Source organism: Vipera berus, assembly GCF_964194415.1.
Source record: "Vipera berus genome assembly, chromosome: 7".
Classification (NCBI taxonomy): Eukaryota; Metazoa; Chordata; class Lepidosauria; order Squamata; family Viperidae; genus Vipera; species Vipera berus.
In genome coordinates this window covers 54,015,204-54,041,311 of record NC_138209.1, presented here as the reverse complement: position 1 = coordinate 54,041,311, position 26,108 = coordinate 54,015,204, and the positions used below count along the sequence as shown (strand labels likewise).

Genomic DNA, 26,108 nt, shown 5'->3' with positions numbered 1-26,108 from the left:
TAACTAGGGGGTCCCGAACTCCTGTCACTGTCTCCACGTTTGGGAGACAGGCTGACAAAGAGTGGGGGAAGATTCCATCATGGAGGAGGAAAAATTGCCTGAAGCCAGCTCCCTGGCAGCAGCAGTTACCCCAGGGGGGGAAGGGCCAGCGAAGAAGCCTGTAGGAAAAGAGATTCAGCAAACCTCCCAGCTGAGAGCTAGACCCAAACAACCAGGAGAATTGGTCTGGTCGTCAGAGTGGATTAAGCCCAGCAAAGACTCCAGATGCCTGTAAGCAGCCTTGCCATCCCCAAGGGCTTCAAAGGTGGAGGAGGTAGAGTGACAACCTGCACATCCCTTTCCCTAGACTGGTGGGGAGCTGCCAGGCTATCTTGAGACTGAATACTCGAGTGAGTGGAAATATCCATCTGCAACCCATAGCCAATCAATTTACTATCTAGCAGAAAGGTTTGAAGAGCTAGAAGTGAGGAGCGCAAAACAGCTCCTGGTGAGAGAGGCCCCCAGCCCCCATTTCGCAGCTAACAGCCCTCCAACCCTTGGAGTTCCCTACTAGGGCCTCCAGTCCCACAGAGGAAGAGAACCTAGGACCCCCCCAGCAGTGGGGAGCATGGCAACCCCCACAGAAAGAGGGGCAACAACTCAGCCTAAATCAGCTAATAGAGCCCTTGCAACAGCTTGGGGTGATGCAGAAGCCTGGAGAGCAACAGCTAGTTGAAGGACGACAACTCCATGGAGGCTGGTCACCGCCCTCAAGCGCCAAGGAACCACTGAGGGACCCGCAATTGAGGGAGGCACCACAGCAATTGAGGCTAACATGACTCCTAGTAGATCAGCAGCAGAGGGCGCCACAATTCCCTGCAGACCAACAACAGAGTAGACAGCAACCCCCATCTATCCAACAACCATTCTCGCTGACTTCCCACTGGCCATCAGCAGCCTCCCCTCAGACAACCACAGCAAGGGGGACAGCAGAGGGCCCAAAGGTCCAACCCCTGGGGATACAGCAGCACCAATGGGGTAGCCAGCAACTGGGGGTCCAACAGCAGCAGTGGGGGCCCCGGCAGCCATTGAATCAACAACCAGGATGTGGGCCCCTCCCTTCAGAGCAACCTTCTATGGGGACGCAGAGAAACTAATTTTTTTCCTCAACCAAGTATGCTCTCATTTGAATCGCTGGGCCTATCTCTACCCGGACCCAGATGCTATGGTCGATGTGATTGCATCCAGCCTAGAGGGAGAAGCATCCGAATGGTTAAACAATTTATATAATGAGCAAGCCCCTGAATTGGAAGACCCCCAACTTTTCCTCCTAGGGCTGAGGGAAAGATTTGAGGACCCATCCATTGCCCTCAAAGCAGAAGAACAAACCCACAAGATAAAACAAGCTGGCCAGCCTGCCCTGGAGTACGTGCGGGAGTTTTGCAAGATTGCCGGTCGGATAGAGAGATGGCCTGAGCAATCCATTATTCATCATTTCAGAGAAGGGTTGGACGACCACCTTTCTCAGGCATGCATCCACCGAGCTGTACCTGAACAGCTGCAAGAATGGTACCAGGCAGCAGTAAAATTAGATGTCCAGCTCACCCGCTATAAGAAGCCTCTCCCACCTGAAGCTGTGCCAAAGCCATAAGACCTAGGCCACCTACAGGCCTGCCAATCAAGTGCTTTCGATGCGGACAGCAGGGACATCGAGCAGCAAACTGTCCAGTCCCCTACCCACAACAGCAGAGTAGACTGGAACCAGCAACGAGGAGGATACCTGCACAGCAGCCACTGAGAGAAAAGTCCAGCTGGGCTACCCAGGAGCCTGTTGCCCTGGTTAAATCCCCCACCCAGGAGGACGCTGGGCCATTGACTGGACCCGCCCCCACTCTACCTGGCTTTGACAGCGACGATGAAGGGGAGAACGACCTGATGGTGAGTCGACATGTCCCACCTTTTTTATTGCCTGCTAAACTCATAATCCCTAAATCAGGGGCACAAGTAGACTTGAAAGTACTAGTCGATACTGGCTGCTCCCAATGCATCATTAGCCTGTCATGTGCCCTGAGACTGGGCATATGGGCTAAATCGCTCTCCAAACCTGTGAGATTTGAGCAAGCCAATGCCTCCGTAATGGGAGGGACTTTAGTCACGCAATTAACGCAGCCCTTATGCCTAGAGATAGGCGAGCACTGGGAGTTTATTTGCTTCCTGGTGGCTCCAAAAATGACTAAGGCTGTGATCCTAGGACTAGCCTGGTTAGACAAATGGAAGCCATTTATCTGGTGGGAGAAAGGAATGAGAACTGTGAGACTACCCATAGGGCCCAATCCCCCCATTGATTCAACAAATGTTAGAGGTGATTTTAGCCCACCCAATGGGTGAGTGTACATGGCTGCATTACAGCCATCAGGTGAGCCGCTCATCCCCAGTGAGTACCACAACCTAGCAAAGGCATTTAGTGAGAAAGAATGTGATATCTTACCTTCTCACCGGCCCAATGATTGTTCCATTGAACTGTTGCTGAGGGCCAAACTTCCATGACCAAGAATGTACACTATTTCCCACCTTGACATGGAGGAGATGCAGCAATATGTGAATACAAACCTAGCGAGGGGATTCATTGAACGGGCCAAGTCTACAATGGGAGCCCCTGTGTTGTTCAAAGAAAAAAAAGATGGGTCTCTTCATCTCTGCATGGACTATAAGGTTCTCAATGCTGTGAGTGTGGAAAAGAAATACCCTCTCCCCCTCCTGAAAGACTTGCTAGCCCACCTGGGAAAGGGGAGTGTCTTCACTAAATTAGACCTGAGAGAAGCTTATTATAAGGTGAGAATAAAGGAGGGGGATGAGTGGAAAACAGCCTTCAACTGCAACTTGGGAAGCTACCAGTTCAAAGTCATGCCATTTGGACTGCATGGGGCCCCAGCCGTATTTATGCAATTGATTAATGAGGTCCTACATGATCACCTATACAAAGGGGTTCTGGTGTATCTTGATGACATCCTAATATACAGTATGAATATGATTGACCATATAAGGCTGGTGAGAGAAGTGTTAAACTATTGAATGCCAAATGTTATGTCAAATTGCCAAAATGTGAATTTCACCAAACCCGATTAGAATATCTTGGCTATAGAATTTCCAATGAGGGCATTGAAATGGACCCAGCCAAAGTGAAAGCTATAATTGAATGGCAGCCCCCAAAGACTTGCAAACATCTCCAGAACTTCCTAGGGTTTGCCAACTTCTACCATCAATTTATTCCCTCAAAACGGGTAAGGGGAGGGGGAAAACCGTGACCTTGCCAACCACTAGCATGGACTATGAGTTGTCGGACAGCTTTTGAGAATTTAAAAAGACTATTTGCTGCTGAACTGGTTCTAAAGCACCCCTACCCAGGGGACCCCTTTGTAATTCAAGCTGACGCCAGCGATGTGGCAGTTGGAGCTGTATTACTGCAAAAGAATAAAAGTGGAGTCCTGCAACCTTGTGCCTACACCTCTTAAGAAATTCACTGAAAGCGAGAGGAGATGGGCAGTCTGGGAGAAGGAGGCCTTTGCAATTAGGTACAATTTTTTCCCCTTGTAAACCAGACCATCCCTGCATGTTAGGGATGTCTGATTGGCTTTAAACCAGGGGTGTCAAACTCAATTTCATTGAGGGCCGCATCAGCATTGTGGTTGCCCTCAGGGGGCCGGGTGGGTATGGCCAGGGTGGGCATGGCTAGAGTGCGTATGGCCTACTGGGTGGGCATGACCAGCTCTACATCGTTCGCATCCAGGGTGCCTATGGGGGCCTGGGCAGGAGTGGGACAGATCTGAGGGTCTCTGGCAGAAGGAGGGTCTCTGGGCCAGGGCCAAGGCAGTGGGGGCCGTTCCCTCACTGTTTCCAGGATGGCTTCGCGGGACACATGAAACCACTTCGTGGGCTGGATCCGGCCCCCGGGCCTTGTGTTTGACATGTCTGCGTTAAGTGAATCGTTACAGTTGTTGAGACAATCATGATTCACTTAACAACAGCAATACTTCGCTGTTTTTTTCTAAGAAGAAACTACGTTAGTTTTGAATGCCATTGGAACTGGGTCATACAGCTAAAATTAGTTGGCTCTTTTTCACTAAACATGTTGGGAAATAGGTGCTTGGGAAGCATGTAGGATCACAATATAACCTGTCAGCAGAACTGTTGTTTCCACTCAGTGGGAATTAAGAAAATTATTAGTAGAAGAGTGATTGGGTGGGTGGGAGTAGGCTGACTAGTCATTCATGCACACAGCTAGTGTTCTGAAAGTTTCTCTGCTCTTCTTTTGAAACATGTTACTTGAAACTTGTTAGCTAATACTCTTGTACCTATTTTGATGAGCCACTTACAACCAAGGACACTTTCAGAGCATTTCTTCAGCTGATTGGTTTCCTGAATTGCTAAAAACATAATTGTGCAAGGAAGGTAATTATGTTAAAAATTTATTTGATGAAAGTCTGGAAAATAGATGAAATGGTACTAGACAAATATAAAAAAATGCCTAATTGCAAAATAAACAATGCTTACAGTGCTGTCTAATGTCTGTGTATTTTCCCATGTAGTATGGCTGTAGTATTGTTCATATTTATTGTCTTATTGTCTTAATTATTATTATTCTGTTGCTTTGCGTGTACACTGAGAGTTTCTGCACCAGAGACAAATTCCTTGTATGTCTAATTACACGGCCAAATAAAGTAATCAGTTTAATTCTTTTTTTTTCCAATTTGCCTGATTCAGTTTCTTTCCTTTTGTATACAATAAACTTTATCACAAATGGATAAGCTTTGGTGGCCATTAAGCTGCCCTTATGTTTTTGAGAACAGAGTTGCTAAAATGCAGTTTAAAGGGATAAGTACATTTAAACGATAATTTACTAAATTTATCTCCTGCTATATAGATTGCTTCTTAGTGTCTATTTTTTTAAAAAAAAATGTGATTATCAAATTATTTATGTTAGCATGACACTTTTACTATTTAAACACTTTTTAGATTGCTAGACTGACCTATCCTAACTAAAGCTGCCTCGAGACACTTTGCTGCTTGATGCAGAGCAGGGGAAAATGACCTTTTTTCCCCAAGAGAAACTAACTAGAGTGGTGGCTATCTCTTTGTTCAGCACTCATAATGAGACAGCAAATGCAAACTTCACTTTACACTACATTTCAAGGTAAAATCCTGAGTTATATTTGAAAGGCAAGTCATTATATAGCACTACCTTTGCCCTCCAGAATCTAGTATTTTGTGCCCTGTAGCATTTGCCATCTTTGCAGCCTCTTTATTTTTGAAAATGTTATTGCAAAAAGAAAAGTAAAAGTAATAATCTACAGCAGGGCTTTGATCCGCAGTATTTGATTCTTGTGGCTTCAATTAACCTTTCAAATCTATTGAATCATACAGTTATATAATTATATAGTTATATAATTTCAAAAGAATGAAGATTTCTCTATATACCCTTTAAAAAAGCTCACTTACCACTTTGATATATCTTCACAATGAAGTTTCCATTTCAAATGCAACTGAGGCGGGCTGATGGTGAATCAAAGTGATCTGGCAGGAAAGTGGTATTTTTGTATTAAAAGACAGAATACATCCTGTAATGCAGCTATTTTGATTGCATGGAAGGGAAGCCTGAGGGAGCACCCAAATTGTTCCACTGCAAGACACTGCCCCTCCAATTCATCAGGCATAATTTTCCTTTTTTTCCTTTGTACTTTGTATGTGATATATCTGTGTGTATTTCCTTTCCTATTTCCTTTTGGTACTGAATTGTATATTTTCCTTTTTACAGAACTAAGTTACTGTTTATCCTGTTTCAGCTGCAGGAACTCATTATACAATGAGAAATGGAGGCAGTATTAACAGTACAACACATTTATTGGATCTCCTTGAAGAGCCAATTCCTGGAGTTGGAACCTATGATGATTTCCACACAATTGATTGGGTGCGAGAAAAGTGCAAAGACAGAGAGAGACACAGAAGGGTATTTAAAATACTTAAATTTACTTTTCTTGATGCGTTTATAAACTGTTTAAGGTTAATAGTTGTCGATTTGAAGACAAGAAAGACCAGTGGGCACAAGGGGGAAGGAGAGCCATGTGAGTACCAGGTTGCTGGTGGCCAATGATTTTTTATTCCAGGAGATAGGTAAACACTCATTTGTGAAAAAAATGTTCTTAATTCTTCTTCTTGTTTCTCATATTAATGTGACATGTTTAAGCAATCAATTTAAACTGCTCGAATGCTTGGATGTTTCTATTTAGATTTTGCCTTATATGTTCATCTGAAAAAATAAGCATTTGCTCACCTTCTGAAACAAGGCATTGGTCATTCATTGGTCAACTGTTTTTCATATGGTCAAAATTCAGATGCTTGGCAACTGGCATGTATGTCTTGACAGTTGAGTATCCCGGGGTCACATGATCTTTTGTGACCTGACAAACAAAATGAATGGGGAAGCTAGATTCACTTAGCAGCTGTGTTGCTAACGTAACAACTGTAGTGATTCACTAAACAACTATGGAAAGAAAGGTCATAACATGGGGCAAAACTCATTTAACAACTGTCTTGCTTAGTAACAGAAATTGGGGGCCCAGGGGGAGGGCGTTCTCTGTGGGTGCACCTGCCCTTTGGAACGAACTGCCGATGGAACTTCGGACTGCCCCCGACCTTCGCTCGTTTCGCTGGGAGTTAAAAACCTGGTTGTTTGAATTGTCTGGCCTGGACTGAGGGATATTAAATTAAATTAAATTAAACTAAATTAAATTAATTTTAATTTTCAATTTTAATGTTATCTTAATTTTGTGGGCTTGTATTAATTTAATTGTATTTTACTCTCTCTTTTTGTATTGTTTTTAACTTGCCCTGTGAACTGCCCTGAGTCCTTCGGGAATAGGGCGGTATATAAATTCAATAAATACATAAGTCGAGGACTACCGGAACTGTATCTGACTGTGCTAATAAAATTAAAATTTGTATTAATCTAAACTATATATTGTGTCTAGATCAATAGCAAGAAAAAAGAATCGGCATGGGAAATGACAGAAAGTTTGTATGATGCATGGTCAGGATGGCTGGTTGTGACACTAACTGGATTGGCATCAGGTAGAAACTCATTTTTTAATAATATCCTAAATATGTCAATTCAGAAATAAATTGTGTTGAATTCAGTAGAAACCTACTCCTAGGGAAAGGCTCAAGATTCCATCTACAGAAAGATCTTGCTTAGTGACTGTAACTCTTCTTGCTAATTATCCCAGTGATGGAGAGAACATTCCAAAGGACAATGGAGTTATAAGATTTGCCCTTTTATTCGGCTCCCTCTGAATTCAGTTCCAGAAACCTTCCCCACCATATGGGTTCATCCAGCTGTTTGGGATTATATTCTTCTGATGCTGTAAAGCAAAGGAAAGCTGAAGTAACATTGTAAACACAGACGTGGTCTTGTGATTTTCCTCTTATCACTTAGCGACCAAGTTGATGGTTCTAACTGTCACTGCTAAAAGAGGACTACTTTTATAAGCTTAGGATAACCATAGTGCTTAATAAAAACCAGCTAGGGAGCATAGATAGTATTCTCATATTTTTCTGTCTGCTTGGTATTTGAAGCCACACAGTTAATTTTCCCAATCCTGAATCTCAGTTATGTAATTATTTCTGCTAATTGCACTAAAAGAGTTCTTTTCACAGTATACATTTTATTTCTACTAAAACACTGGATCTAGGGTACCGTATTTTCTGGCGTATAAGACAACTTTTTAACCCATGAAAATCATCTCAAAAGTCAGGGGTCGTCTTATACGCCCGGTGCTGAAACTTTAGGGACAGGGCTGGCTGGAAAACCTGGAGCGGATCTCCCATTTGGTCTGTGCAGGAAAAGCAGGACCAATTGGAAAAGAAGCTGCAGTCTGTGATTTTTTACAGGCTGGGGTCTGGGCGTCTTTCCTTCTAAAGTTGAAGAGTAGCTGCAGTCTATCCCAACTTGAAAGGCAGGTGGGGAATGCAGCAGCCAGAGCAGCTGCTTAGCTCTAAGGACACATTTGACTCAGGAACTGGGCGGGCTGGCTGGAAAATCTGGAGCGGATCTCCCATTTGGGAAAGCTTTAAAGTGAATTAGGAAAAGTTTAATCCACTTGCACTGTTTTATGTTTACATGTTTGATGACAAACAGCCTTATGTTTATAAGTGAGAGTTTTCCTACTAAGTACCTGCATGTCATAAGAATTTGAATTAAAATTACCATATTAAAATCAAATCTGATGTTTTTTTAATTTTTATTTGGTGTGCGTTGGAAGAGAGGTAGTCTTATACGGTGAGTATAGCCTAAACCCTATAATTTAACAGGAAATGTAGGGGGTCGTCTTATACGCCCAGTCGTCTTATACGCCGGAAAATACGGTACTTCCTCTTTTTCCAACTTCTACATATTTGTGACATCCTAACCAGGAAATGCAATTTAACTGCTTCTTTTAAGTAAGATTGAAAAACAAGATTTATTCCTGAATTGTGGTGATAGCCTGGAGGAAATGTTGGAGTCACAGTTGAGGCTAAAGTATAAAGTTCTTTTAGAGTTGTGCTTTTATCAGAACCCAGTTTTTGAAATACTGAGTTCCTCATATATCAGCATGCACTATATCAGCATAAATTCATGTTGTCAAGAACTGTGTCTAAGGTGACTTAGGACTATTTTGTCCTAAGGTGACTATTTTTCAGTGATTCACTTGCAATTCACTCACCCAAAGGTGTTGTTACAATTATTTCTTCAATTTATATGGACATCTGCTTGCTTAGTAGTTGTTTACTAGTTGTTTTCCTCTTTCTTGAAACATAATTACAATTTATAAAAATACAAAAGGCTATATGGCTGCAAGTTAATCATATGGACCAGTACATATCCCCAAAGATACAGTTAACCCAATATTTTATGGAAATATTAAATTATAGGTGGTTCTCAACTTATGACCGGTCATTACTTTAAAGTTACAATATACTTAAAAAAGCTACTTATAACTATTCCCCTCTCCCCCCCCCCCAGTAATGTGATTGCATTTTGGGTGTTTGGCAAACAGGCTCACATTTATGACTACAATTTGCAATTTTTTACCTGTTTCTAGTGTTTTTTGCCAGTTTCCAACCCAATTGAGAAAAATGGATTTGTTAACAACCACATGATTTACTTAATGACCACGTGATTTGCCTAACAACCACAGTGACTCATTTTATGACTGTCATGGTGTCTCAACAACCACAACAACTTATGACTAAAATTCTGGGCTCCATTGTGATTGTAACGACTACCTGTAGAGATTAAGTATGTTAACTATCATTTCAATTCTGATAATTATTTGGCATGGAACAGAGGAGTTTTATGCCTGTTCTTCTCCTGCAGCTTCTTTTGTCCTCCAAAAAATTGTGAAGTTAACTATTTTCTGGAACAAAATCACAAGGAGTTGCCGGAAGTGTTAAGAGAATTAAGAGAAATTAGAAATATATTTAATGGTGACTATTCACAAATAGAGGAGCTTTGCAGAAGAGTAACTTGGACAATAAAATTTTGTTTGTTTATTAAAAAGAACGTACAGAAAATATATTAATCTACACATTTATTTTCATGCATACAGTACATAGATCCATTAGAAACAACGTGTATTGTTATTGTAATGTTACAATATGTATGCCTTAATCATGCATATTTAATTATGAAATGATCAATTAAGCATGTATTCCAAGTTAGTAATAGCTGGTTGACTCAGTACCATTGGTTGCTTTCTTTGCTTATTTATCTCCAAAGCATCAGACTGCTGGAGCTATGAACATATGGATTTTGCTTATGGTTTACCCCAGCAAAAACTAACTGTGAACTAATAGTGAAATGTTAGAATGGGGAATGAACAAATCAGGATTTTTACATCAATCCCCATTTATGAATAGAGATACCAGAATCAAATTTATTACTGTATACATTAAAATCCCTTCTTTCAACATGTTTTATAATTGTATGGTTATTTATTGTTATACTATGTTTTGCTACACTAATTTTATGGTAATTATAAATGCTAGCATGAAACAGCATGATTATAAAGCTTTATACTATGTTTATTTTTTCCAAAGTATGTCCCACTGTTCATGTTACTATGTAATATGCTATATTTTAACATGAAAAATAAAGTCAGTAAATTAAACAGAGTTATGATGTGTCAGCATTTTTGTAAAACCATTTATAGAAAGTAATATTTAAAATATTTATTACAAAAAAGCAACCTAGTAAGACTTGTGTTTTTAGTACATTATGATTTTGAGTTTGTCTATTCTCTGAAAGTATGGAACATTCTGTATTTATGGACTAGGTGCTTTGGCTGGATTGATAGATATTGCTGCAGATTGGATGACTGATTTAAAGGAAGGCATTTGTCTCAGTGCCCTGTGGTTCAATCATGAACAATGTTGCTGGGCATCTAATGAAACAACATTTGAAGAAAGAGATAAATGTCCATCATGGAAAACATGGGCAGAATTAATAATTGGTCAAGCAGAGGTAAGTAAAGTCTTTAAAGAGAAATCAGTGCTATCTAACAAATAGGAAAGTTTTTTTCTAGATCAAAATAGAGCTGGAAGGGACCTTGGAGGTCTTCTAGTTCAACCCCCTGCTGAAGCAGGAGACCCTATACCATTTCAGACAAGTCTCTGTCCAGTCCCTTCTTAAAAACCTCTAGTGTTGAAGCACCCACAACTTCTGAAGGCAAGTCGTTCCACTGGTTATTCACATTATTAGGAAGTTTCTCCTTAATTCTAGGTTGCTTCTCTCCTTGATTAGTTGCCATCCATTGTTTCTTGTCCTTCCCTCTGGTGCTTTGGAAAATAAATTGAACCCCTCTTTGTGGCAGCCACCCAAATACTGGAATACTGCTATCATGTCACCCCCAATTCTTTTCTTTAGACGAGCCATACTCAATTCCTTCAAGGCTATTTATTTATTTTTTTATTTAAAAGATTTGTATGGCTATACATTTTTAAAATAGAGCTCTGGGAGGCTCATATCAACAATAAAACCCAGAACTATAAAATCATAATCTATAAAAACAAAACTTGGTGCCTCAGTCATCTCCACAATCAATTCCAGATATCCTCATTCAAGCCCAACACCGAGGTAAAAAGCCAGGTTTTGATGGCCTTCCAAAAGGCAAAATGATACTTTATCAAGCATTGTTCATCCCGCTGCCTGAAAGCGGTCCGGGAATGGATGGGGAGGAACAGGCTTCAACTGAACCCGGACAAGACTGAATGGCTGTACGTACCGGCAAGCCAGGATACTCAGAACATCCCATCCCTTAACATCGGAGACAAGTTACTACCCCCTGTTGATAGGGCCCGCAACCTGGGTGTCCTCCTTGACTCGCAGCTCTCCCTGGAAGATCACATAGGAGCTGTGACCAAGGGGGCCTTCTCCCGGGTTCGACTAGTTCGCCATTTACGGCCTTATCTGGACCTGGATGCCTTACGTACAGTCACCCATGCTCTTGTGACCTCTCGCCTAGACTATTGTAACGCTCTCTACATGGGGCTGCCCTTGAGATCCACTCGGAAGCTTCAACTGGTGCAAAGTGCAGCGGCACGGACACTCTTGGGAGCCTCCCGATACTCCCATATCACACCTCTCCTCCGTGCGCTGCACTGGCTTCCAGTTGCCTTCCGTGTGAAGTTCAAGGTGCTAACAATGACATACAAAGCCCTACATGGCATGGGTCCGGACTACCTACGGGAGCACCTTCTGCCAATGTCAGCACCCCACCGTCCTGTGCGCTCCCACAGAGAGGGCCTCCTCAGGGTGCCACCGCTCAAGGAATGTCGGCTGGTGGCCCCCAGGGGGAGGGCATTCTCAGTGGGTGCGCCAGCCCTCTGGAACAGCTTACCAACCGAAATCCGGATGGCCCCCGACCTCCGCACGTTCCGGCGCGACTTAAAAACTTACCTGTTCCAGCAGTCCGGCCTGGCCTGATAGCTCTAATTGGGGTCCCAGTTTGTATTTTACTATTGTTTTTTTCACTATTGTTCATTCTGTATGCCTACCTTATTCTGTACACCGCCCCAAGTCCCTCGGGAGAAGGGCGGTTTATAAAAACAAACAAACAAATAAATAAATAAATAAATAAATAAATAAATAAATAAATAAATAAATAAATAAAAATTGTTCCTCTAATGAATTAGCTATATAACAAAATATTAAAGGGCATTTTTGTTAACCATATTTGAGGGGTGAGATTTTTAGGGCTGAAACTTTTTCAATCAGTATATATATATTGTCTCCTTACAACACTACTAAAACATATCCTATCATATTTTCTACATTTTTTTCTGCATGCTGTAAATCATTCTTTTTGGACAATAAATATAGGCAGTCTTTTACTTAATTACCACCTGGAACCAGAATTTCTGCTGTGAAAGGATGTGGTTGTAAAGTGCAACTGCATTGCTTAGCAATGGCAATCCTGCAGTCTGGGTTGCTGTTCTTCAACAGATCCCAGGGTTATTAAGCAAGGTGATTTCCCACAAAGTCAGTGCAGAAACCAGTAGGAAGTTGCCAGTCCCAGGCCAGTAGGCAGGTAAGTAGTTGCTCAGCTGGGGAAAAGAGCAAGTGGGTGTGCAGAGAGACAACAAGGCATTGAAGGTCAAGGAGCAAGCGTGAGGGTGCTATGTGGGACATGGGTCAGGAAGGTTGTGTGAATGTGCAGTGAAAGGGATGTGTAAGAAGCATAATGTTCAAAGCCAGCATGGTTCTAGCACCGAAGGGCTGGGGAATAGTGCAGAATGGAGAATTATCCCAGTGATTTGGAACTTTCCTTGCCAGGTTCCACATTAACTTTGGGGGAAACCTGCACAGAAGGTGGCAAATGGAATTGGTATAATTGTGGGGCACTATAACTGGCTGTAAGTGTGAACTAGTTGCTAAGATCCAGATTGGAATGATGTCACTGCAGAGATAATGGGACACAAAACTCTGAGGACCAGTCATAACCACCATTCATTTAGCACTGTTGTAACTTTAAATGGTGGATGAGCAAATGGTCATAGGTCCAAAAGCCTATCAGTGTTCTACATAATATGCGTGATCATAAAGTGTGATGTGTTTGTAAGCTTCCTTTTAAAGCTGGGAATCTATTTGAAAAATAAGTGATTTGCTAAAGTTTATTTCGTTTTGTTTTAGGGACCAGGTTCCTATATAATGAACTACATAATGTACATTTTCTGGGCTTTGAGCTTTGCTTTCTTAGCAGTTTCTTTGGTGAAGGTGTTTGCACCTTATGCTTGTGGATCAGGGATACCAGAGGTAAGAAATGAATTATATTTATCCTAATTGTGCTGAAAATAAATTTATGAAAAATATTGTATATAATTAACTGTATATTATTGTTTATAGAAGAAATAAAAAAACTAGAATTTGATGAAAGAAACCAGGCTGTCAAGATTGTAATTTAGAATAATTTTAAATATTCTCAAACATTATTAAGAAATATACAGTATTAATATAGATTTTGGAAAATTAAAAGAGAAATCTATTGTATAATTCCCCTTCATGGATTACTGCCTTGTCCTGGCGAAGGGGCTTGCGTAATTCAATGAAGCTATGAGCTATGCCATGCAGGGCCACCCAAGACGGAAAGGTCATAGAAGAGAGTTCTGACAAAACGTGATCCACTGGAGAAGGAAATGGCAACCCACTCCAGTATCTTTGCCATGAAAACCCTATGGACAGTACCAAAAGGCAAAACGATATGACGCTGGAAGATGAGCCCCTCAGGTCGGAAGGCGTCCAATATGCTACTGGGGAAGAGCAGAGGGCTAGTACTAGTAGCGCCAGAAAGAATGAAGCGACTGGGCCAAAGCCGAAAGGACGCTCAGCTGTGGATGTGTCTGGTGGTGAAAGGAAAGTCCGATGCTGTAAAGATTTTTTCTCCATAGGAACCTGGAATGTAAGATCCATGAATCAAGGAAAGCTGGACGTGGTCAAACAAGAGATGACAAGACTAAACATCGACATCTTAGGTATCAGCGAACTAAAATGGACAGGAATGGGTGAATTTAATTCAGATGACCATCAGGTATACTACTGCGGGCAAGAATCCCTCAGAAGAAATGGAGTAGACTTCATAGTCAATAAAAGAGTAGGAAAAGCAATACTGGGATACAATCCTCAAAATGACAGAATGATCTCAGTTCGAATCCAAGGCAAACCATTCAATATCACAGTAGTCCAAGTCTATGCCCCAACCACCAGTGCTGAAGAGGATGAAATTGACCAGTTCTATGCAGCTCTACAGCACCTTACAGAACTAACACCAAAACACGATGTCCTTATCATCATGGGGGATTGGAATGCTAAAGTAGGAAGCCAAAAGATAACTGGAATAACAGGCAAGTTTGGCCTTGGAGTACAAAATGAAGCAGGGCACAGGCTAATAGAATTTTGTTAAGAGAATACGATGGTCATAGCAAACACTCTTTTCCAACAACCCAAGAGACGGCTCTACACATGGACATCACCAGACGGTCAACACAGAAATCAGATTGACTATATGCTCTGCAGCCAAAGATGGAGAAGCTCTATACAGTCGGTAAAAACAAGACCAGGAGCTGACTGTGGCTCAGACCATGAGCTTCTTGTTGCAAAGTTTAGGCTTAAACTAAAGAAAGTAGGGAAAAGCACTAGGCCAGTCAGGTATGAATTAAATCATATCCCTGTTCAATATACAGTAGAGGTGACAAATAAATTTAAGGAATTAGATCTGATAGACAGAGTGCCTGAAGAACTATGGACAGAGGTTCGCAACATTGTACAACAGGTAGCAACCAAAATCATCCCAAAGAAAAAGAAATGCAAGAAAGCAAAATGGCTGTCTGAGGAAGCTTTGCAAATAGCTGAGGAAAGGAGGGAATCGAAAGGCAAGGGAGAAAAAGAAAGATATGCCCAATTAAATGCAGAATTCCAAAAAATAGCTAGAAGAGATAAGAATGCCTTCTTAAATGAACAATGCAAAGAAATAGAAGAAAACAATAGAATAGGGAGGACCAGAGATCTTTTCAAGAAAATTGGAGAGATGAAAGGAACGTTTCATGCAAAAATGGGCATGATAAAGGACCAAAATGGCAGGGACCTAACAGAGGCAGAAGAGATTAAGAAGAGGTGGCAAAATTACACAGAAGAACTATACAAGAATGAGCTTAACGTCCCTGATAATCACAATGAGGTGGTCACTGACCTAGAGCCAGACATCCTAGAATGTGAAGTGAAGTGGGCCTTAGAAAAGCTGAGCAACAACAAAGCTAGTGGAGGTGACAGTATTCCAGCTGAGCTATTCAAAATCTTAAAAGACGATGCAGTAAAAGTGCTACACTCAATTTGCCAGCAAATTTGGAAAACTCAACAGTGGCCACAGGATTGGAAAAGATCAGTTTACATTCCAATTCCAAAGAAAGGCAGTGCCAAAGAATGTTCAAACTATCGCACCATTGCACTCATTTCACATGCTAGTAAAGTTATGCTTAAAATCCTACAAGCTAGACTCCAGCAGTATGTGGATCGAGAACTACCAGAAGTACAGGCAGGATTTCGAAGAGGCAGAGGAGCTAGAGATCAAATTGCTAACGTACGCTGGATCATGGAGAAAGCTAGAGAGTTCCAGAAAAACATCTACTTCTGCTTCATTGACTATGCTAAAGCCTTTGATTGTGTGGATCATAACAAACTGTGGCAAGTCCTTAAAGAGATGGGCGTACCAGACCATCTTATTTGTCTCTTGAGAAACCTATATGCGGACCAAGAAGCAACAGTGAGAACTGGACACGGAACCACTGATTGGTTCAAAATTGGGAAAGGAGTCCGGCAAGGCTGTATACTGTCGCCTTGCCTATTTAACTTATATGCAGAGCACATCATGAGAAAGGCAGGACTAGATGAATCAAAAGTTGGAATTAAGATTGCCGGAAGAAACATCAACAACCTAAGATATGCAGATGATACCACTCTAATGGCAGAAAGTGAAGAGGAACTGAAGAGTCTCTTGTTGCGAGTGAAGAAGGAGAGTGCAAAACTTGGGTTGAAACTAAACATTAAGAAAACCAAGATCATGGCATCTGGCCCTCTCATTTCCTGGCAAATAGATGGGGAAGAAATGAAAGTAGTGACAGATTTTATTTTCCTGGGCTCCAATATCACTGCAGATGGGGACTGTAGCCAAGAAATTAAAAGACGCTTGCTCCTCGGGAGGAAAGCAATGGCAAATCTAGACAGCACACTAAAAAGCAGAGACATCACCCTGTCAACAAAAGTGCGTATAGTCAAGGCTATGGTCTTCCCAGTTGCAATGTATGGCAGTGAAAGTTGGACCATAAGAAAGGCTGAGCGCCAAAGAATTGAGGCCTTTGAACTATGGTGCTGGAGAAGACTCCTGCGAGTCCCTTGGACTGCAAGGCGATCAAACCGGTCATAATATTGTATATTATGTTAGAAATTCAACAATAAATATTGTAACATTAATTTATAATTAATTCTATATGCATAGATTTGGCCAGCAGAGATAAGTCAGATAATTAATCCTTTGAAAGACTCAGAAACATTAAGAATTATGAATAACTAAAATAGAGCCATAAATTCTGAAAAGGATAAATATTTTTAAAAACATTTCTTCAAAATGTACTTTTCTTCTCTTGTAGATCAAAACAATATTGAGTGGATTCATCATTAGAGGGTACCTGGGCAAGTGGACATTGATGATTAAAACAGTCACTTTAGTCTTGGCTGTAGCCTCAGGCTTGAGCTTAGGGAAAGAAGGCCCTCTGGTACATGTTGCCTGTTGCTGGGGAAACATCTTTTCGTACCTCTTCCCCAAGTACAGCACAAATGAAGCAAAGAAAAGAGAGGTATGTCCTTTTTTAAGTTCAGTTTTTAATTTCAGTAGAACTTGCAAGACATTTCAAATTCAAAAAAATTAAAATTACATACAGTATGAATTGTATGTAATCTGATAGTCTTATTGGAGGTGTTCCAAATATTACATTTTAAATTTGCAAATCTCTAATTTTTCATGTATAGCAGGACCTTTTTGTCAGAAAAAACATCCTTGTATTAATCCAGTAAAGATTGTTTTTGTAACATGGAAAGCAGTGTTATTGACATAATAGATTAATTTGATAAGCAATCAAGACTAAATGTAGAAGTATACACGTAATAAAATGCTGTTCAGGAGTTCATTTAGCATGTTGTAGTCTTAGAAACAGGTTAGTAGTGTAAAGCAGGGGTTTTCAACTGGTAGTACACGTACCACTGGTGGTACTTAGGCACCTGGCAGGTGGTACGTGACCGTCCTGGAGAAGTGGTAGCGGGATGGAGAGGAATGAGCTGAAACGGAGACAGCGCTGTACAAACCTGAGGGAGAGACAACTGGAGCTGCAGGGCTATTGGGGCTCAGCAGAAGCACCAGGACCAGTGCCGGGCTCCAGCTGATCAGTGCTTCCGGAAGCTGGAAGTGTGCTGAAGAGAAAAGGAGGGGGGGAGAGAGGAGAGGATATAAAGGGAGCTTTGGTGGGAAAGGGCCAGCGAGGGGCTATCCCCGCCCTGTCCCCTGGGTTCACGAAGAGGAGGCGGCAAGTGCCTGGCATCCCTGCTGGCCATCTCTGCTAACCACTGAGGAAGAAAAAAGGAAAGTGAAGCACTTCCCTTTCCCCCAGGAAACCAGCACTCGTGTGCTTGCCGCCTTATCTGTGCACCCCCAGGGATGGGGCAGAGATGGTGGGGGGCCCCTCGCTGACTCCAGGGCTACCCTGCAGATCTAAGGGTGAGGACATTCTGACTTTGATGGCCCCCACCGGTAGATCAGTGCCACGCCCGCTCACTGAGCTAGCCTCGTGGCCAGCAGGCTTCCCTTTCACTGGGACTGCGCCTGCCTGTATGGGATAGCGCTGGCAATCTCTCCCCCTCCCATCATCTCTTCCTGAGCAGGGAGGGAGGGAATGAGAAGGAAGGAAGAAAGGCAGAAGCGAGCATGGAAAGGGACTGCCTTCTGAGCACTTCTCAGGTTTATTTATTTTAGCTGCCAGAGGCTCCCGGTAGGAGGCTTCCCATTTTGACCCCTCCCTCATCGTTGCCTCTGTGCCTGAAGGGCCTCTGCATGGCTTTCAGCTCACCTCTTCCAGACCCGTGCACATGTTTATGTGTGTGTGTACGCGCGGGGGTAGGGGTCTCACTCCTTGCAGCCCCGTGCTGTGATATTGGGGAGGAAAAGAACGGGAGGGGTAAGAGAAGCTGCGATGGGAGCTTCTTCCAGCCTTCCACAGGGCTGGGGATAGGAGCTGAGGGGCGCAGAGCACAATGCAATCAGTGGCACATTGAGAAAAAGCAACAAGTACTCCAAAAAACAGCTTTCATTAGTTTTCAATCTGCCATCACAGAAGGTCTCTGTTGAAGGTGCAGGGCTGCAAGGGGTGAGACCGTCCATGCGTGCACACACAAACATGCACGGGTCTGGCAGAGGTGAGCTAAGAGCAACACAGGGGGGGGAGTCAAAATGTGAAGCCTCTGCCCACTGCTGCCTGCCTGCTGCCACCTCTTCCCGGAGCCTTTGGCAGTTTTTTTTTAAAGCAGGGGAGGGAGGGAGAGGCAATTCAGTTGGAAATGCCCCAGTTCAAAGGAGAAAGCAATTTTGTGTTCTGTTTTGTCACAGACAGAACTTTGTTGGCAATCCAAGTTAACATTGGTATTCTTGAATTGTGAGGTCTTAGGAAAGTATCCCTTCATTGTGTGTTGCTGACAGCCATTTCCAGTGGGGAAAGCATGAAAAGCAGAATGGGGAAAAATATTTTCCTTTGCTATATTTCCAATCTGAATTAGATCAAGGCAGGGTCCCTAGAAGAGAGCCTTTTTAAGGATTATGTATTAATAGAAAAGCAACTAAGCTACCTCTGTCCCTGAACGCTAAAGCTGTTGCAATAAAAAATGGAGGAGCTCTGATCAACTATCACAGCCATCATTTTGACAGTTTTGCTGTACTGTTGTCTGTGGACGCCCCCACTAAATGCAAGCACAGTATAAATTGAGCCTGTTTTTTCTCAATCTTTCAAGTGGCCACAAACTACTAGCAAAAGTGGCATTTGATCACAAGGCAAGGCATCGAGAAATGTTTCCCCTTTTGCATTTGAGCATCCAAGCAGGGACAGGAAAGGAGAAAGGGAAAGAGGAAAAGAAGGAAAGAGGGGAAGAGAGCAAGGAAGGAAAAAGAACAAAAGAGGGGAAGGAAGAAAAAAAGAGAATGAAGAGGTAAGGGGGAAAAAAGGGAAGGAAGGAGGGAAGGAAGGAAGGAGATTATAATGAGGAAGAGAGGCTCTGAGGAAAGTCTTGCCTTAGCACTTGGCCACCAGCAGCCCTGCTCCCCTTTTGCTATCCCCTTGCCCCTTCCTCCTGCCCTAACCTGGTGGTTTCCCATTCTATTGCGAAGGATGCTTTGGTTACAAAGCCAGGTCTCCTCGCATGGAGAGGGCCTCCCTCTGACCCACACACTTTGCCCTCCTGCACCCACCATGATCAACCTGGCCAAGGAGAGTGAGCACAGCAGCAGCAGAAGCCTCGAGGAGGAGGTAAGTGCAGCCAGTGCTCCCTCAGGAAAGTGAGGCTGGACTGGATTGAGCTGCAGGGTCCTGGTGCCCCAAGAGCTGGAGGGCCGGGCTGGGCGCTTGCCCTCCACTGCCCAGGGCTGTGGGCAGCCTGCACCACCATCTGGAGTCCCCCGCACAACCCAAGAAGGATGGTAAGGCTCCTCTGATGGACCATGTCCTGGTACCCACCCTAGACCTACCCCCCTCCACTAGAGACCCCTGTATCCCCCCCCACAAGCGCTCCCCAGCCATTGACTTTGCTTGTCAAAAGGTTGCAAAAGGAAATCACATGACTCTGGGACACTGACCATTATAAGTATGAATTAGTTGCTAAGCATCCGAATGTAAATCACATGACCCTCGGGATGCTGCAATGGTCATAAGTGAAAAATGGTCATAAGTCACTTTTTCAGTGCTGTTGTAACTTTGAACAGTCACTAAGCAAACTGTTGTAAGTCAAGGACTTTATCAATTTGTTCCTTTTTTGTGTGTGATCAGGTTTTTGACACCTTGCTAGGTGACTGGTGGTACTCAAATATTGCCTTATCCTAAAAGTGGTACAATTGTGAAAAGGTTGAAAAGCCCTGATGTAAAGCAAGGGTTCAGTGCCAGACATTGTTATGCAGGATTCCTTATCAGCTTTAAGTCTTCCACCGCAAAGAGACTTTTCTTCTCCCTTACTTCAATAGAAATGTGGTTGCTTCTGTTGGAAGAAATATTTGTGTGTGGATCTTGCATAATTAAGAAGCACAAGAAGCTTTCATTGATGCAAAGAGGGCTTATTATTTGAATACTATACAAGGCTGTGTACCTATTGGATCCAAAGTGGAAAGGTTGCTACGGATGCTCTTGTCCATTGCCTTCATGAAGAAACTGCCTTTTACTGGTCTTTTTTTATAGCCATGTAACCCAGAAAAATAAATATTTGAGTTTAGAAAAAAATAAATGCCACATTATAATATTTAGTATTATATAGGAATCAGCTCAAACTCTATGAACTTAAGCTTAGCATATTTCATTAATTAGTATTTAGATAATCTAAAACCATCTAATTTGTTCTCTAGGTATTATCTGCTGCTTCAGCAGCTGGAGTATCAGTAGCATTTGGTGCCCCAATTGGAGGAGTTCTTTTCAGCCTAGAAGAAGTATGTATACCCAGTACTGAAAATACCTGGATTTGCTTGTTACTTGTTATTGCCGCTTGCAGATATAACAGCATGGTTTCATCCCCTTTACACAAATAGAAATAAATATTTTACAACATATTTTGCAGATAAAAGATGGTAAATACATTTGATCTACTTAAGCCAGGGGTAGGCAACCTTGGCTCTTTTATGACTCATGGACTTCAACTCTCAGAATTCCTGAGCTAGCATTTATAAAATCTACCATTTTATTAAACTTTCCTTTTCTGAAGACAATTCCTATTTGCCATAGATGTCAATGCTGCTAACATCGAATGTTCTTGCTTAACAAGAGATGAAGAAGCAGCTATTTCATATGTTAAACTTGTGTGCTTTAAGAGATAGGATTGGGAGGAGGGAGGAGGAAGATTGTACCTCAAGGCCATATGAAATTAAAGAAGATAAGAACTTGGCGGGTTGTCTAACGAAAGGGAAACTGATTCTTTAAATTAATTGGAGAATATGATTAATGACAAAATTAGAAAGGTGGAGAATTGTGTTTAATATATTGTGCAAGGGGGCGGAGATTTCATATTCCAGCTTTCTTCAAGCAAGCATTTGCCGGTGTATTAGGCTAAATAAAGGACTTTTAAGGTAAACAATGCCTCAGAGTCACTTGAAAAGCCCATACATCGGAAACTTGACCATAGATTCTTAATGCAGGAAAATCTGTATTGCTATAACTCCTGAAATTCCTTATTGATATATATCCTTATCATGAATTCATTCTTGTTATCAATGATCAGTGATAGCTAGCAGTAGTTTGTCTCTATATTCATTGTTGTTAAAGGCTTTGTTCTGATATCATTTAAAAATCTAAAATAAATAGCTTTCCACTTAACATGCGAGACAATATCTTGTTGTTATAGCATAATATCTACAAAATGTAAGCATTCTACTTTATGGCACAAATTTTAAGTGCTGCTGCGTAGAACTTGACAGCATTGTAGTAAGATAGTAGCAAGATAGTCTGCAAGCAGCAGGAAGGTGTAAAATTGTCCTTTGCGCCCTGGGGGTTAAATAGTAATGATGAGATGAGGTCAGTATGATGTCTCTGTAAGGAGCCAGGTTGGTATAGTGCAGGGGTCAGCAACCTGAAACAGTGAAAGAGCCACTTGGAACCGGTTCCCTCACAAAAGGAAAAGCTGGGAGCCGCAAAAAATGTGTGCACATGCGCGCATGCGCAGAAGAGGGTTTGACTGAAGAGTGGAGTCAAGGTGAGATATGCACCTACCCTGCATATTTGAATTGATTGGTTGAGCTTTTTTAGTCCCACTTTTTTTTGGGGGGGACTGCACATGGCAGAGGACTGGGAGCCGCAGGAGATGGCTGAAAGAGCTGCATGAGGCTCCGGAGCCGCAGGTTGCAGACCTGTGGTATAGTGCTTAAGGTGCTGCTCTAGAAACCAGGAGATTGTAAATTCTAGTCCAGCTTTAAGCATGAAAAACAGCTGAGTCATGTTGGGCCAGTTGTCTCTCTCAGCTCAGTCCATCTCACAAGGTTGTTGTAGGGAAAATAGGAGGAATGAGTATTATCTGTGTTTGTTGCCTTGAGTTACTTATAAAATAATAAAAGTGGGTTAAAAATCAAATAAATAAATAATACAAGCACTGGAGGAGTATACGCTCTGTTGTTTCTACATGTCCAGAGTCACAGGAGCCCTATCTCTCCAGGTAGGGAATTTTTGCTGTACCATTGTGCCCGCTCAAAGATTCTGCTGAGGCTAGATCCTTGGAGGTTGCTGAAACATCCCAGGAAAGGCACAGTACCTGTTTGATTCATTGGCAATAAAATTTGAAGACATGGTTAGGTCCACTTGGCGCTTTGTGTCAATAAACTATTTAGAATAAAGTAATTTTGACCATAGATCCATTTATATTCTCTTTTGTATCTTTATAGGTCAGTTACTATTTTCCATTGAAGACTTTGTGGAGATCATTTTTTGCTGCTTTGGTGGCTGCATTTGTTTTAAGATCCATCAATCCTTTTGGAAACAGTCGTCTGGTTCTTTTCTATGTCGAATATCACACTCCATGGTATCTATTTGAACTATTGCCCTTCATTCTTCTGGGTGTATTTGGTGGACTGTGGGGAGCATTTTTCATCCGTGCCAACATTGCTTGGTGCCATCGACGGAAATCAACCAAATTTGGAAAGTATCCAGTTCTTGAGGTTATTATTGTAGCAGCAATAACAGCTGTCATTGCTTTTCCAAACCCCTATACCAGAGTCAATACCAGTGAGCTAATTAAAGAACTTTTCACAGACTGTGGGCCTTTGGAATCATCCTCCCTTTGTGATTATCGAAATGATACAAATGTCAGTAAAATAGTAGATGACATTCCTGACCGTCCAGCAGGCACTGGAGTATATTCAGCAATATGGCAGCTGTGCTTAGCTCTTATATTTAAGATTATAATGACAGTCTTCACTTTCGGTATTAAGGTAAGATGAAACAAACTTTTCTTCCTCATTGTTTTGGTCTCTTTCATTTTTCTTTCTCCAGTGCATTAATTAGTTCTTCATCTCTCTACTAGTAATTGAACAGAACTAATTTATTTTCATAAGATAAACTGTTTACAGATAGTCCTTGACATATAACAATTGAGGTCAAAATTTCTGTTGTTAAATGACACATTTGTTAAGTGAGTTTTGCCCCATTTTGCAACCTTTTTTGCCACAGTTGTTAAGTGAATAACTAATTGATAAGTTAGTAACCAGATTGTTAAGTGAGTCTGGTTTCCCCATTGACTTTGCCTGTCAGAAGGTCACAAAATGTGATCACATGTTCTTGGGACACAGCAATGGTCATAAATATGAGTCAGTTGCCAAGCATCTAAATTTTGATCAGATGATTATGGGGATGATGCAAAGGTCATAACTGTAAGAAACGGCCATAAGTCACATTTTTCAGTCCTGTTGTAACTTTGAACGGTTACTAAATAAAGTAAGTCAAGGACTACCTGTATTGCTTTGAAATAATGTATTGTTGGATAAGTTGGTGTAAGATTTCAAGATCTTGAGTTCTGTTCACTCATGCTTGTACACTACTACTAAAGTGTTCAAAAACCTTTATATTTATTTAGCAGCATACTCTAGATAGGTGGATGATAAATGAGTACAGTCAAAAGTACACCCTAAAGCAGTGGCTCCCAACCTTTGTGACTTGGCGGCCTGTTGGGGGGAGAGTGGAACCGGGCCACTTGAGAATTGGGTCCTTGCATGTGCGCAGCTCGACTAGCAGTGGGCTGGCGTAAATATGCACGCACACGGAGCTCAACTAGTTGAGCTGTACATGTGCTGGCCTGCCACTCGCAGCCCAGTTCACCTCTCCCCCCAACTGTGCAAGCTGCAGCGTGCAAGCTGCAAGCGCACACATGCACACCAGCCCACTGCTCACATGAGTCGAACTGTGCATGTGCACACATGCCATCCCACTGCTTGTGCAGCCCACTTGCAAATAGGGCACAGCCTGATAGTGGGCTGCGGCCCAGGGATTGGGGACTCCTGCTGTAAAGTCAAAGGATAATACTGGATAAAAAGCTTATTCTGATTTTGGTCGTATGCTTCTAAAATCCTGTCTCTTAGCAGAAATGCTAAAGAAACAGAGCTTTCTCATCTTACTTACTGGTTCCCTGATTGCTTCATCTCAAACCAGTTTTTAATTTCAAACAAATAGTTTTTTAAAAAAAATAAATTTTAAAAAATTACTTTCTGCTTTGTAGAAAGTTTGCTTCCAGACAGTATAGTGCAGGCATGTCAAACTGCTGGCCCGCGGGCTGGATGCATCATGCCCACCCCATTGCCAGCAATGGGGAAAAAGCCACGATACGTCGCACAACGTCACGTGATGTCGTAAGTTTGACATGCCTGGTATAGTGGAAAACATGCTATGTTAATGTACTGATTCTATTACGCTGCAGTAATGAGGAAAAGCAAATTGCTAGGATTATTATACACAAGGACTGAGGCACTGCTACTCTGAGGTGTGTGAGGGAGATAAATATGTATGTACAGGAAATGATGAGTTGCTATGACAAGAATTACTGGTGACAATAGTTTCTACAGGATATTAAAGTCATTTGTGTCTGCTTGCATTGCATGTTTCTGATTCTCTTCAGAAAGTATTGTTCAAATGTGGCTTGTAGGTATTGTTTTTGGATTCTTTATACAAGCAAATTCATCCATAGCCTTTTTAAAAATCTAAAAAAGAAGATACTCATTCAAGTCACAATTTTTCTTGAAAATTTGTTGTTTTAGGTTCCATCAGGCTTGTTTATACCCAGTATGGCCATTGGAGCAATAGCTGGCAGAATTGTTGGAATTGCTATGGAACAATTGGCTTATTATCATCACGACTGGTTTATCTTCAAGCAGTGGTGTGAAGTTGGAGCAGATTGCATAACTCCAGGCCTCTATGCTATGGTTGGTGCTGCTGCATGCTTAGGTAACTATAATAGCCAATGGTCAGCCAATTTTACCTTAGAATGGATACAAATATTTGACCTGATTGTTGTTATACTCAAATATTTAACTATAGAAAACTGTAATGGTATGATGGTAAAGGATGTTTGTACCCAAAATAATTGCTATTGTGAGTTGACTAGTCACAACTACAGTAGTCCTCGACTTACAACAGTTCATTTAGTGACTGAGGTTACAACGGCACTGAAAAAAGTGACTTACAATTGTTTTTCACACTTATGACTGTTGCAGCATCCCCATGGTTACATGATCAAAATTCAGATGCTTGGCAACTGACTCATATTTATGACAGTTGCAGTGCCTTGGGATCTTGTGATCAGCTTCTGTGATCTGACAAGAAAGTCAATGGGGAAACTGGACTCACTTAACAATTGTCTTATTACCTTAATAACTGCAACAATTCACAACTGTGACAGGAAAGGACATGAAATGGGGCAAAACTCACTTAACAAATGTTTCACTTAGCAACAGAAATTTTGAGCTCAATTGTTGTAAGTCAATTGCTGTAAGTCAAGGACTGTATTCCTTTTCCTTTACATTAGCTGGAGAAATTGTTACTTGATATACTTTTTAGAGCCTTGGATATTCCTTGTCATTCCATTTGCTTTTTTTTTTTTTTTTTTTTTTGAGAAATTGTATACTGTTAAAAAGGGACACGGTGGCTCAGTGGGTTAAGACGCTGAGCTTATCGATCAGATGGTCGGCAGTTTGGCAGGTCGAATCCCGAGTGAGCGCCTGTTACTCATCCCAGCTTCTGCCAACCTAGCAGTTTGAACGCACATAAAAATGCAAGTAGAA

General features: G+C 41.9%; 1 protein-coding gene across 8 annotated transcripts in view; it reads left to right on the top strand.

Annotated features, from left to right (window-relative positions):
* CLCN3 (chloride voltage-gated channel 3) overlaps window positions 1–26,108 on the top strand; it is a 74,936-nt gene that overhangs the window by 32,974 nt on the left and 15,854 nt on the right. For 7 of the 8 annotated variants that reach the window (XM_081332607.1, XM_081332608.1, XM_081332609.1 and 4 more), the window contains 8 exons: window positions 5,820–5,983; window positions 7,005–7,104; window positions 10,347–10,534; window positions 13,202–13,324; window positions 16,708–16,914; window positions 20,706–20,786; window positions 22,725–23,270; window positions 25,086–25,272. In XM_081332607.1, the coding sequence (XP_081188733.1) occupies window positions 5,820–5,983; window positions 7,005–7,104; window positions 10,347–10,534; window positions 13,202–13,324; window positions 16,708–16,914; window positions 20,706–20,786; window positions 22,725–23,270; window positions 25,086–25,272 (1,596 nt within the window). Of the gene's footprint in view, window positions 1–5,819; window positions 5,984–7,004; window positions 7,105–9,190; window positions 9,311–10,346; window positions 10,535–13,201; window positions 13,325–16,707; window positions 16,915–20,705; window positions 20,787–22,724; window positions 23,271–25,085; window positions 25,273–26,108 lie in introns of those variants that run through there. The other variant, XM_081332613.1, reaches the window with a different exon arrangement.